The 13648-nt window shown below is 44.6% G+C and overlaps 1 protein-coding gene across 1 annotated transcript in view; it reads left to right on the top strand.

Annotated features, from left to right (window-relative positions):
- Window positions 1-13648, top strand: part of NAV2 (neuron navigator 2) — a 201904-nt gene that overhangs the window by 120006 nt on the left and 68250 nt on the right. Inside the window, exons 7-8 of the mRNA XM_049780979.1 lie at window positions 7602-7893; window positions 9086-9788. Of these exons, the coding sequence (XP_049636936.1) occupies window positions 7602-7893; window positions 9086-9788 (995 nt within the window). The remainder of the gene's footprint in view (window positions 1-7601; window positions 7894-9085; window positions 9789-13648) is intronic.

Below are 13648 nucleotides of genomic sequence, written 5' to 3' on the forward strand. Positions count from 1 at the left end.
CACCTTTGGTCCTGGATCGGCTGCTTGCAAGGCAAACACCGCTGTGCTATCTCTCCGGGCCCCCCAAAGTAAATGTTTTAAGAGTAGTAGAAGAGTAGTAGATCTATTTTCCTTAGTAGATTGACCCAATTGTTCCATTTTATTAGCCTTTATTAGAGTGTATTGTTTTAATTTTTCTGATTTATTATTTCACATTTTGTTGCTGATTGTTTACTGTGCCACCATATTCCAAACCTGAGCACTGAACAGTTATGGACTGTCAGACCATAGCATCTCTAGGAGGGATCCCCAAACTCCCCAGGCACTGCAGAATATGGCCCTCAAATTCCAAAAAATTGTTTATAGGAGGAGAAAATAAACGGGAAATCACACTATACTGATTATTATCCAAATTGTGATAAGTCCTATATTTGGAATGCTTAGCAACCTGTGTCTTAAACACCTTCATTGACCATTATTCCAGCACCCACTGTTTTCTTTTTCTTTTCTCTCTCTCTCTTTTTTTTTTTTTTTTTTTTTGGTTTTGAGGCCACACCTGGCAGCACTCAGGGGTTACTCTTGGCTTGGGGACCATATGGGATCCTGGGGATAGAACCTGGGTCTGTCCCAGGTCAGCCACATTCAAGGCAAATGCCCTACCATTGTGCTATTGCTCCAGCCCCTAACACCCACTATTTCTTAAGGAAGGGGGTACAGAGAAAAGGAAAGATTAGTAAATCAGTAGACTTCTCTTGTGTCCTGCTAATTGGTGCAGGTTTGGTCCTAAGAATTATTGAATCTCAGAAAAAACCTTTAAAAGAATCTCTGAATATTCCATGCTTATAAAGCTGGGATTGAACAAATCTCTTTTTTTTTTTTTTTTTTTTTTTGGTTTTTTGGGTCACACCCGGCGGTGCTCAGGGGTTACTCCTGGCTGTCTGCTCAGAAATAGCTCCTGGCAGGCTCAGGGGACCATATGGGACACCGGGATTCGAACCAACCACCTTTGGTCCTGGATCGGCTGCTTGCAAGGCAAACACCGCTGTGCTATCTCTCCGGGCCCTGAACAAATCTCTTTTATGAACTAATATAGAATAAGCATCTGCCACTTGTGAAAATATAATTAGGGGTATTGAGGTGCCTACCACAATGTTAGTTGGGATCTATACTAGCTCTATACTTGGGGGCTATGGATTAAACCAAGAGCCATGGCGTGCCAGATATGTCTTCCAGTCCATTGTGCCATCTTCTTGGTACAAATGAGTTCTTTTTGTTTTATATTGGGGGATACGTGGAAGTTTTCAAGCACTATTTCTGTTCTTTTCTTAGGTGTAAAGAGACATTTTCTTCTTGGTTCTTAGTACCCCTGACATACATTTTTGAGAGACCTGGAAGCCTGAGAGAAAGCATGGGTTGGGAGTCAGGGTTGAAGTAAATGAGGCTGATAAGATCAGATCCCAGGATGTAGAGTTAAAAGTTAAGATTCCCAAGATGGTGAGTTAAGAGTTGCTGGTGAGGTCAGAGTCACTAGATGTAGAAGTCATTGGGCCAGTAGAATTCTCACAAAGTATCCATCAGCCACTTTGGGAGAATAACTTGGTTTATTGTAGGTGGGAAAGGGATATTTATATTAAGGGAAAGTAAGGTTTAGACTTTGTGTCAGCCAATTGGTAGGATGTGAGAGGGAATTAAAAAGGGTGTGTGCATCTGTGTTTAGGGAAGACAGGGTAAGGGGATTAGGGAGAGCAGGGTGTGTGCTCTGGAAGTTAAAACAGGGTGTGTACTTAAGGTGGTTGGTTGGTTACAGATTGAGCTCTGTTCACTTGGCTGCTTCTGAGGATGAGACAGTACCCAGTCTCTACCTCATCCATTGGATCCCATTTTTCAGTCCTGTCCTGAAGGGCTTTGTGAGGGGAAATGAAAGTCCTCTATTTGGACAGGCTCCTGTGGTACTTCACTCTTGGTTGTTGCTCAGTTACTTTTTTTTTGAATTTTGGACCACATCCAGTGTTCGATCCTTGGCATTTCATATGGTCCCTCAAGCACTCCCAGGTGTGATTCCTGAGCTCAGAGCCCTAAATAAGTTCTGAATCCTAGATTGACTGCGTGCAAAGACAAGTGCCTTATCTTCTTTATTATCTCTTCAACCCTTAGAGTAACTTTTCTGTCTCTCTGCTTCTCATATCGTAACCCAAAGATGACTGTCTGTAATATAGTCTATTCTGAGTTTCCAGGGCGATTCATCTTATACTTTGTGGCTCTATTTTTAGCACAGCATGTCAGTGACAGAGAACTGCCACAGACACACATCACTTGCCTCCGCTTCTACCTATCCCTTCACTGTTCCCTTCTGGGTCTGCAGACTCTTACGTTTTATGGAATGTTCCATTCCAGGCAGAAAAGGAGGATATGTTAAGCTTTCTCTCATTTTTTAATAGCAAACTCAGGGGATATTAAAATACAGGGGTTCCATCCCATACCATTGCATAGTTTCCTGACCCAATGTCAGTGGAACCCCAAAAACAAATTGACCAAGAATCACAATTGGGACTGAGGCGGGGTGACTTGACTGTGCCCTAGGAAGGTATTTTTACTCTCAGAGAACTAAAATTCTTCGTTCTGTGTCAAGATTCTTATCCAGTGTGACCTTGTAGGAGCCTGACCATTGGGATCCTCTGGCAGTACAGAAATATATGTTTTTGGTGTTGGTCTGCAGGCCAGGATGGCGTTAAGCAGGGGTTGAGCAACAAAGTACTGGGGGAGGGTGGGGTGTTTCAGAGGTAAGGGAGTTTATAACTCAAGAGCTCCATTTGCTGGGAATGTTCACATTTTGCTTTTGGGTTTGGGAGTCAAACCTGGTGGTACTCAAAGTTTTGCTCTTGGCTCTCTGCTTAGGATTTTTTTCTGACCATGCTCTGGGAGTTCTTATGGGGTGCCCAGATGGAACTGGGGCCAGCTGTGTACGGAACAGTACCTTTCCCCTGTACCATCTCTCTGGCCCTGCACTCCTGTTTATACCAGGCCACCATCTCAGAGAGTGAAGCCCCTTTCTTCAGCATCATGCCTTTGCTGGCAAAGGAGGGCCAGTACTGCATACTTGATCCCATCAAAGCCCTTGCTCTCCTGCTGACCCCCACATCACACCAGCTGTTCCCTCCTCATTCTCTGCTCTCCTCTCCCCTGGGCTCTACTCATTAACTCTCACTATTATATGCAGCTGTTCCTCTCAGATGAGACAGGATAAGATCACCTCTGGTAGAGTGAGAGGAAAATCCAGAAGTTGGAGTCCTTTGTGATGGGAATAACAGGCAAGGAATTCTTGAGCAAAGAGGGAAAGACCATCTCTGTAACATGCCCAGAGAGTTACCCATAGGGCCCTTTTCTTGCCAGCTCAAGACAAGTTGGGGCTTTTTAGATCGTGAGCCCCAGTTTTGTCATCCCAAGATTTGACACATCACATAGGAAAGGTTGACCAAGGAGATGTGACTTTAGAGCCCAGAAAGTCTAGGGTTAGGTGTGGACCCAGTAGTAAGGGGCCTGGGGAATGGAAACTGCACAATTATTTACTCCAGAGGGATTTAAGGACTTAGTCCCCAGTCCAGGGCCAGGATAGAGCTCTCTTCTGTTTGAGAAGTGACTGGAATTCTTCGAGTCCCATGCAGAGGCCAAGCTACACACAGCTACCCCAATGCTGGAGACAGGGACACAACAGCTTCCCAGGGTGGAAGAAGATTCTGCTGGATGGAACTCTATTGGTGCTGCTGGGCATGCAGAAATACCTCCTATCCCAGAGTCACAGCACAGGAAGGCACAGGGCACAGTGGCTAGCCTAGGGGCTCTCCAATCACCCTGTGAACTTGGGCAATTTTCTTTTTTCACATCAAGCCCCATATAAGATTGAGACCGTGAACTGTAGCTTCCTCATTTGTTGTTGTTGAGGTCACGTGATTTAGATTAATGCTTATTAATGCTTACCTCCACCATTTATCCTTATGCCACCTTATGATGAGGATTAAATTAAAGTGATTCATGTAAGTACTTTAGTGCCTAGCTCGTAGCAAGCACCCTATAAAATTTAGTCATTGCTTCTACTATTGTTAGCACCAATAAAATTTGATTAGGAGAGGATGGGAGGTAGATCTGTGATTGAATGCATACATCTTTTTTTTTAAGCTATTGTGATCTACAAAGTCCTTTATAGTTGAATTTTAGATATACAGTGAATCAGGGCCATTCCCACCACCAGTGTCGACCTCCTTCCACCAGTGATCCCAGAGTAGAATGTATACATCTTACGTGTTAAACCTGGAGTTCAGTCCCCAGCACATTAAGGTCAAGTTCATAAATGGAGATATTAAAAAAATAATTGATGTAATAACCCAGAGTGGGGCATGTGTTAATACCTCTTTGCTTGTATTAGAAAGTATAGAATGTGGGTATATGTGAGCTTTAAAATGTACAATTTGGGGGCCCGGAGAGATAGCACAGCGGCGTTTGCCTTGCAAGCAGCCGATCCAGGACCAAAGGTGGTTGGTTCAAATCCCGGTGTCCCATATGGTCCACCGTGCCTGTCAGGAGCTATTTCTGAGCAGACAGCTAGGAGTAACCCCTGAGCATCGCCGGGTGTGGGCCAAAAACCAAAAACCAAAAAAAATAAACAACAACAACAAAAAAAAGAACAATTTGTAGACAGTCCCTGACTTCTGATGGCACAGGAATAATTTTTAACTTCATAATGCCGCAAAAGTGATACAGGTACAGTTGAAAGCAGCTTGATTACATATTCAACTTAGGTTTACCAAGATGTAACCCATCATAATTTGAAGAACTCTGATTTATATGCTTATTCACTGATGTATTTCTAGTGCCTCTAAAGCTTGTCTGTACAGACTTGATACCTAGTACGCATTTGATGAATGAACACCTCCACAGCCAAGCTCCTTTGGACCTCAGGGCCTTTCTACATGCCTTTGCTCTTTGCCTAACAGCATCTGCTCTAAACTCTTAGAAAGTTCTCATTTAGAAACCAGAGCAATACAGCAGTAGGATGTTTGCCTTGAATGAGACAGATCTAGGACGGACCTGGTTTGATCCCCAGCGTCCCATATGGTCCCCCTAGTCAGGAGCGATTTCTGAGCACATAGACAGGAATAACCCCTGAGCATCATCAACTATGGCCCCCAAAAAATACCAAAAAAAGAAAGTTCTCATTTAGTAGGGTCAGTTCTTCCAAAAGACCTCACCTGCCTATCCCCCATTACCACAATCAATTTCTCTCTCAGACCATTGTCTTCATCTCTTTAGCAGTCTCTATAATTCACAATCACTTATCTGTTTGCATTTCTGCCTCTTTCATTGGAGCAGAAATTGTGGCCTTCTCCACTGCTTAATAGGTGAGAACCATTTTCATCCATGCATCTCCAGACCATCCTTGAAGCTTGGCCTTGAGTAACTCCTGTTTCAAGGAACAGTCTTTTTTTTTTTTTTTTTTTGGTTTTTTGGTTTTTGGTTTTTGGGTCACACGTGGCAGCTCTCAGGGGTTACTCCTAGCTCCACGCTCAGAAATCGCCCCTGGCAGGCTCAGGGGATGCCAGGATTTGAACCAATGACCTTCTACATGCAAGGCAAATGCCTTACCTCCATGCTATCTCTCTGGCCCCTCAAGGAACAGTCTTGAAGTATTTGGAGGAAGGGAATCCAGGTTGGATAACATTCCTTGGCATTCCTCTGATACGGAAATGAAGATCATCCTCTTAACTAGAATGCTTGGCTCCCTGTGATTGTGAGTTCAAGCCTACTGTTGCTTGGAAAATGTACCATTAGTGTGCTCATAGACTCAGCAAGCCTTGATAAAGCTCCTGCCCTGGGCACAGAGGCCAGAAGGCCCCTCTCTGTGTCTCATCACACCCATACAATGACTTTTCTAATATTGTGGCTATTTGTTTTATTCTCACATCTCTGGGAGCAGAGTACCTTGGAGGAACTTGGGTGTTAGAAGGGCGACCAAACTAAGGAAGAAGGCCCCCCTAGGCTATGAGGGACAAGTGGTGTAATTCTTCAGGACAAGGCTGTGAGGAGTTATAGCAAGACTGTAGCCATAGAGTGATAGGCGATTGGACTCTGCTGTGTGACTTTTACTGCTTTTGATCCCTTCAGCCTGTATTGCATGAGCACAGCATTGTTGGGCTATGGAACAGCAAGCAAGGGACCAGATTCCTGAAGGCATTTCTTTCCTCTTTTTACCATGTCAGTGCTGCCCATTTTGGGTCATAGAGTACAGCAGCATGGGACTGGGTCTCTATGTCACCTCCAAACATGTCCTGGACTTAATTTTCTTTTCTTTTCTTTTTTTTTTTTTTGGTTTTTGGGCCACACCCGGCATTGCTCAGGGGTTACTCCTGACTGCTCAGAAATAGCTCCTGGCAGGCACGAGGGACCATATGGGACACTGGGATTCAAACCAACCACCTTTGGTCCTGAATCGGCTGCTTGCAAGGCAAACGCTGCTGTGCTATCTCTCCGAGCCCTGGACTTAATTTTCAGCTTCTCAGTACTACTAGCACCTCCTGGGACTGATTCCCACCTCCCCTCCAAGGCCACCATTACTTGCTGGTTAGCATGAGACCTTAGTTTCCCTTTCTTTCTTTTTTTTTTTTGGGGGGGGGTGTTGGGGGCTATCCGGAATTGCTCAGGGCTTATTTCTGGCTCTGCACCCAATAACTAATTCTGTCAGGGTTGGGGAACCATATGGTATGCCCAGGATAGAACTCAGGGTCAGCTACATAGAAGGAAAAATGCCTTGCCTGCTGTGCTATTGCTTGGTCCTCATGTTGGGCCTTTGAAATGCAGCAAATCATTAACATCACACTTTCCCTTCCTGGGTTCCTCAGTCAAGGCTCTTTCGAAGAAAGCTAGCTAATTATATCCCTTGGGGGTACAAAAATCCCACTAGAGGAGAAGAGCTGTGGCATATAAATGGAGCAGGCACCCGCTTTACCTGCTCTCACCTAGCTCCTCTGTTTATATGTCTCTTCACGTGGTGTGGGCAAGAAAATGGATATGGGAATATGGGGGAGAAGTGTCTTTTCAGGAGTCCTTGCTACCTCTCAGCCTGCCTCTCCTGGATTCAGATGGAACTAGCAGGCACCCTCCCGTGAGCATGTGTGTGAGACAGTGGCGCTATGCTAGCTAGATCCCAGCTGATCACAGCCAGTGCAATGCTAGGAAGTCAGCAGAACAAAGGGAAGCAGACTTAGAGGCTGGAACAGCCTAGAGATCAAGAAATAGAGGAGCTATTCGCTGTGCAGAGTTTGGGGAACTCTGTGGCTGCATCTCAGCATTTCTTTCTTTGCTCTGTTTCATTCCATGTGGCTTTTAGGCCTCTCCCTTTCCCATCCCCTTTTACTCTTCTTCCGTTCTAAGGTTCCTATCTAAGCTTTTCCTTTCCTCAAACACTTGAACCAGGCTAGCATGGTATAATCAGAGCACAAAGACCCAAACATTTCAAAATGAGTTGACTGTCATTTTTCCCTCCCTCATGCCGCGTGCATTGGCCTTATTCCCAGGGGTGAGGGGCTTCCTAGCCTGGCATGTAGATGACTCAGGCTAAGTCTTGTCCGCAGACTGATGCTGAGAAGCACTCGCAGGTGGAAAGGACTGCCCTGTGGCCTGGTGACGATGTTAAGAAGTCAGACGGCGGGTCAGATTGCAGCATAAAGATGGAGCCAGGATCCAAGTGGCGGCGGAATCCCTCGGACATGTCTGACGAGTCGGACAAAAGCACATCAGGCAAGAAGAACCCCGTCATCTCACAGACGGGCTCATGGCGGCGAGGCATGACTGCTCAGGTGGGCATCACCATGCCACGGACGAAGCCTACCACCACGACAGGCACACTGAAGACCCCAGGAACTGGTGAGTCCCAGGCAGATGTGCCTTTACCCAGTCCTGTCTATTTGGAAAAAGAAACCGCAACCACTCTCTGCAAGGGCTGTGCAGTTTTAGGTCCCTATATATTTATAGATGTACCTTCTTTGGGTTGACAAAGCTTCTCACCCTCCTCTATTTCTAGGTAAGCATGTGGGGCCAACTGAGTTGGTTTTATCTTTGCAGTTAATAAGCCAGTACAGGATATTTAGGGTCTGTTGGAGGTGGAGTTGATCTGCTCATGATTTAGGGAAATATATAAATGAGGAGTATTTATGGGGAGATGTGGGTATCCCCTGAAAAAAATTAGAGGTGGAATTTTAATGGACAGAGGGGAAGGGTCAGGACAAGGCATGCACTCTGCCAGACTTGTCGGTGAATGGCTGGCTTGCTTTATTCTGGGTAAATTTAGACTGCTTTGCAAATGAGTGAAATCCATCATGTATGCCAAAGGCTGATGACAGTAGAAGATGAGAGTTTCTTTCTAAAAAGCTCTTTTCTCTGCCTCGCTGGGGTACTGTTTTCCCAAAGGAAAAGGGAAGGGAAGCAGTTCTTTGGAAAATTTAAAGTAGCAGGATAAGCTATCTCCTTTTTTATGTTTCTTTTTTGTTTGTTTTTTGAGCCACACTTGGGGTACGTAGTCTATTCCTGAGTCAGTGGGTCACTTTTAGCAATATTCAGGGACCCATGAAATGCTGGGAGTCAAACTCTTTGGACTGCCACCTGCAAAGCATGAGTTTAGCCCTTCCTGTTGACACATTTATTTTTGAGTTTTGGTTCTGGGGCCACACTGGCAGTGCTCCTAGACTTAGCTCTGTGCCCTACAATCATGCCTGGCAGTGCATCGGGGGCGCATTTTTTTTTCCTTTTGGTTTTTGGGTCACACCTGGCAACACCCAGGGGTTACTCCTGGCCCTATGCTCAGAAATTGCTCCTGGCAGGCTCAAGGGACCATATGGGATGCCGGGATTCAAACTACCATCTTTCAGCATGCAAGGCAAATGCCCTACCTCCATGCTATCTCTCCGGCTCCTGGGGGTTCATTTCATATATGGGACTGGGGATTGAACCAAGGTCAACTGTGTGTAAGACAAATGTTTTAATCTCTCTACGGTCCATCTCTCCAGCCCCTGAGCTGGCCTCTTGATCTGCAAGCTAACGAGGCTAATTTCTCTCTAAGGAAAAACAGATGATGCCAAGGTGTCTGAGAAAGGAAGGCTGTCTCCCAAATCCTCCCAAGTGAAGCGTTCCCCATCTGACGCAGGCCGCAGCAGTGGTGACGAATCCAAAAAGCCCCTCTCCAGCAATTCCAGGACACCTACTGCTAATGCCAACAGCTTTGGGTTCAAGAAGCAGAGTGGCTCAGTGGCCGGTCTGGCCATGATCACTGCCAGCGGGGCCACGGTCACCAGTAGGTCGGCCACCTTGGGCAAGATCCCAAAATCATCTGCACTTGTGGGTCGGTCGGCGGGTCGGAAGACGAGCATGGACGGGATGCAGAATCAGGACGATGGTTATCTATCTCTTAGCTCCCGGACAAATCTGCAATATCGGAGTCTTCCGAGGCCTAGCAAGTCAACCAGTCGGAATGGAGCTGGGAACAGGTCTAGTACCAGCAGCATCGATTCCAATATCAGCAGCAAGTCAGCGGGCCTGCCGGTGCCCAAGCTGAGAGAACCTTCCAAAACAGCCCTCGGCAGTTCCCTGCCAGGTTTGGTCAACCAGACCGATAAAGAGAAAGGCATCCCATCGGACAGCGAGAGTGTGGCTTCCTGTAACTCAGTCAAGGTGAACCCTGCTGCTCAGCCAGTGTCAAGCACAGCTCAGGCTACTCTGCAGCCAGGGGCCAAGTACCCAGATGTGGCCTCTCCAACTCTCCGAAGGTGAGTGGGTAATTGGTGCTGGCACAGCTGACAGGCGTGCAGTGGCCCCCTGGAGTCAGAATGCCTTGTTTCTTGGTTAAGGCAGCCTCTGTTTTTCAGTATTTTAGTCCTAGGGCTAAAGGTTTGAGTGTTAGCTCCTGCTATGATTTTGCAGCCAACTTATTCTTTTTCCATGTTTGAGATTAAAAAAAAAAAGTTTTTGGAGTCATTCACTTTAGGTTCAAATCCTGGGTCCGCCTTAGCCAGCCACTGTGATATTGTTATTAATAAGTTAGTCTCATTTTCCTTATCTGTAAATGGGGCCAATAGAACTTATGTGAATATTCTTTTGAAGATGAGTTAAGTACTCAAGCCTAGCCCAGAGTTAGCACTCAGTAAAAGCTAGCTTTTATCCAAGATATTGTTCAAAGTCTTAATACCTCCCTAGTCTATATTGAGTGGCTAGTTAAAAAAAGATTTTTCTCTTATCTTGTGAATTCTTTGGTTGAGATTCTTCATTATGGACAGATCACTTATTCAAATAGTTCAGGGTTCCCCATATAATTTTTATATTTCTTTATTCCAAATTAGCCTCTAAAATTTTAGCTTTCTTTTGTAAATAAAAAGGGCTTTATTAAACAAGATCATGTTTCTAAAAATGAGAAAGGAATGTTTTGTTACCTTAAGACATCATTCTTCAGCATTTCTACACTAGACTAAAATTTTTTTTGTTCTTCTGGGCCATATCTGGCAGAGCTCAAGGGTTACTTCTGGTTCTGTTCAGGGATTATTCCTAGCAGTGTTCAGTGGACCAGTGATGGTACTGGGGATTGAACCCAAGGTAACTGCATGCAAGACAAACACCTTATCCACTGTACTATTTCTCTATCCCAGTTGGAAAATTTTGCATGAAAATACTAGTATTCTAAACAAAAATACTTTGTCCCCTCCATACCTTTAAAAATGTATCCAGAGGGCCCGGAGAGGTAGCACAGCGGCGTTTGCCTTGCAAGCAGCCGATCCAGGACCAAAGGTGGTTGGTTCGAATCCCAGTGTCCCATATGGTCTCCCGTGCCTGCCAGGAGCTATTTCTGAGCAGACAGCCAGGAGTAACCCCTGAGCATTGCCGGGTGTGGCCCAAAAACCAAAAAAAAAAAAAAAATGTATCCAGGGTTCCAACAGTGATAGTAGAGGCTATGGGACTTGTCTTGCATGTAGTCAACTCATGATCAAACCCTTGAATCAGTGTTCTCCCAAGTACTACCAGGAATAACCCCTGAGCACAGCCAAGTAGGCACATAAACCAAAAATAACGTACTCTGGGGCCGGCGAGGTGGCGCTAAAGGTAAAGAGTCTGCCTTGCAAGGAAGGACCACGGTTCGAACACCCAGCGTCCCATATGATCCCCCCAAGCCAGGGGCAATTTCTGAGCACTTAGCCAGGAGTAACCCCTGAGCATCAAACGGGTGTGGCCCAAAAACAAACAAAAAAAAAAACAAAAAAAAACGTACCCCACTTTTGTGGGACAAAGATATGGCTCAGTGGCAGAGCACCTGGTTTGCAGAGACCTGGTACCAATTACACAAAAAATTCCACAACACCATAATTCCACAACACCACACACACACACACACACACACACACACACACACACACACACACACACACACACAAAAAACAACAGTAAAACTTATTGCTCTGAATCTAGGATGTGGCTAGATGGTAGAGCATGCACATTTCTTGGGTTTAATCCCTAGAACTACTAAAATAAGCTTTTTTTGCTCATGTTATCTTATTATTATAATATCTAATGAGCTTTTCTCAAAAGGCAAGTGCACAGAGCAAAGTCTTTTCTACCTTCCTGGGAAATTTCATAAGGATAAATCACATGGACAGAAAACTAGACAGTGTAAAAAGGTTTGTGCATATGTACATATTTGGGAATGAATAAGAATGTTTGAAAAGACATCAGAAGAAGCATTCCACATGAAAGGTATAATGAAGCAGCTTGCTGTTCTTTGTCTAGACTTGATTATTAGAATTTCAGTAATGATTATTTTTTTAAGGGATGGTCTTATTGAGCTGCTCTTTCTTTGTTGTTTTAACAGGTTAATTACCTTGTAAATGAAAAATTTTCTATTTCTCACCTCAAGTTCTCTCTATAATATTCACCATCAGTATTATGGATTTCCTTTAGTAACTACAAAGGTGTTTTACTAGCCCTTTAGACTGGTACAATAGATTCTTAAAAATGCATGTATGATACTTCTAGGCTCTACATGGAGTAATTTTTAGCCAAATCCTAATAATTACATTTTTTTACTAAATCAAATTTTACAAAGATGTTTCCGGTTCTTCCTCTTCATGTGAATATCATGAAGAAGAGCAGTTGTAGGTCACAGGGTGATCCCTCTATTCAAATGCTTTGGAGGTGACACATAGCAGAACCAGGAACAAAACCTGAAAGTCAGAGGTAGGTGGGTCAGAATTTGGTTTTCTGACCATGGGAAGTGCATATTGCCTTCAGTGATATAGGGAGGTCCCCAGCACTGAAAATGTTGGTGCATTCTTAGAAGGTGGAAATGTTGGTGCATTCCATAGATGGTAGAAATTCTACAGTAAGAGAGTTCAATCTCTTAAAGTAAATGGTGTAACAATGAATGCTGATTATGTCTTTGTTTGTTTTCCCAATAACTGAGGTTTCTAAAAGTGCTTTGGTATGTAGAGGGGTAAATGTACCCCACCTTGAGTAGCTGGTGGAACTGCATCCTGCCTACTGTACCAGGCAGTTGTTGGCATAAATTTTCACAGATAATCTCTTCCATGAGGGTGCGAATGATACAGTTATGTGCATTAATTGTGTGTGTGCTAATTTTTGCCAGTCTCTGTGTTCTGATGGGACGTTTTTGGTCATGAGCTGGGGAATATGATATCGAATAACATTTCTGTGTATCAGGGACATATCTCATACATGTAGGTCCCTTCTATGGACTTGTGCACTCCACAGAGCTTTATTTCTGTCTTTGTGCAGCTCCCTGTCTCTAGAAGAAAGCTCCCAGCTTAGACTTTCACTTGAGGTACTGTGTAGGTACTTACTCCCAGATCTAGTCTCCTCTTGCTTCTACATGTGGTGTTAAAGGTGCCAAAGAAAATGACCAGCTTGGAGTTGAGCCATTCAGAAACTAAGCAGCTGCTCTGTGTGAAGGTCACAGATACAGAGATGATTCATATACAGAGATGATTCATAGATAATTAGCACCCTCCAGGTTTTCCTGGCCAGAGCTCTTTTCTCTTCCAAGAGAAAGGGAATCAAACTCTTGGACTGATGTAGATAGGCTTTAGAAAGTGTTCCCCATTGCCTTTTGGCTTAGCCTTGAACTTGCAACTTGAGCCTTGGGACCCACTAACACCCACATCCTTTCTATGGTCGCCTGGTCCAGTGGAATCCCATTAGCCACTTCAGTAGACCTGACTGTCCCTCCCCAGAGACACTCCCCACTATTATGGATGAGTGCACCCTCCCCGTACACACATGTAGAATATAAGCCTATTCACACATGCATGCACATCTACACATAAAACACAAGTCAACACACTCACTTCTACATACAGTCATGTATACAACTCAAAACACTCATATATACTCAATCACTCAGACTCAAGTACATAGACTAACTCACATAAACCCATTCAACACACACACACACTCAAACACACAATCACTCATGGACATACATACACTCACACACAGACTCCCATGCTTATGCACCGTCATGTGGACACATACTTGCATATGCTTACATTCATAATTCACTCACTCAACACATACAGGCCCCACCCTCACACATATGAATTGCTTCGACAGCTCCCCTCACATCCCT

Source organism: Suncus etruscus, chromosome 9 (genome assembly GCF_024139225.1).
Source record: "Suncus etruscus isolate mSunEtr1 chromosome 9, mSunEtr1.pri.cur, whole genome shotgun sequence".
Classification (NCBI taxonomy): Eukaryota; Metazoa; Chordata; class Mammalia; order Eulipotyphla; family Soricidae; genus Suncus; species Suncus etruscus.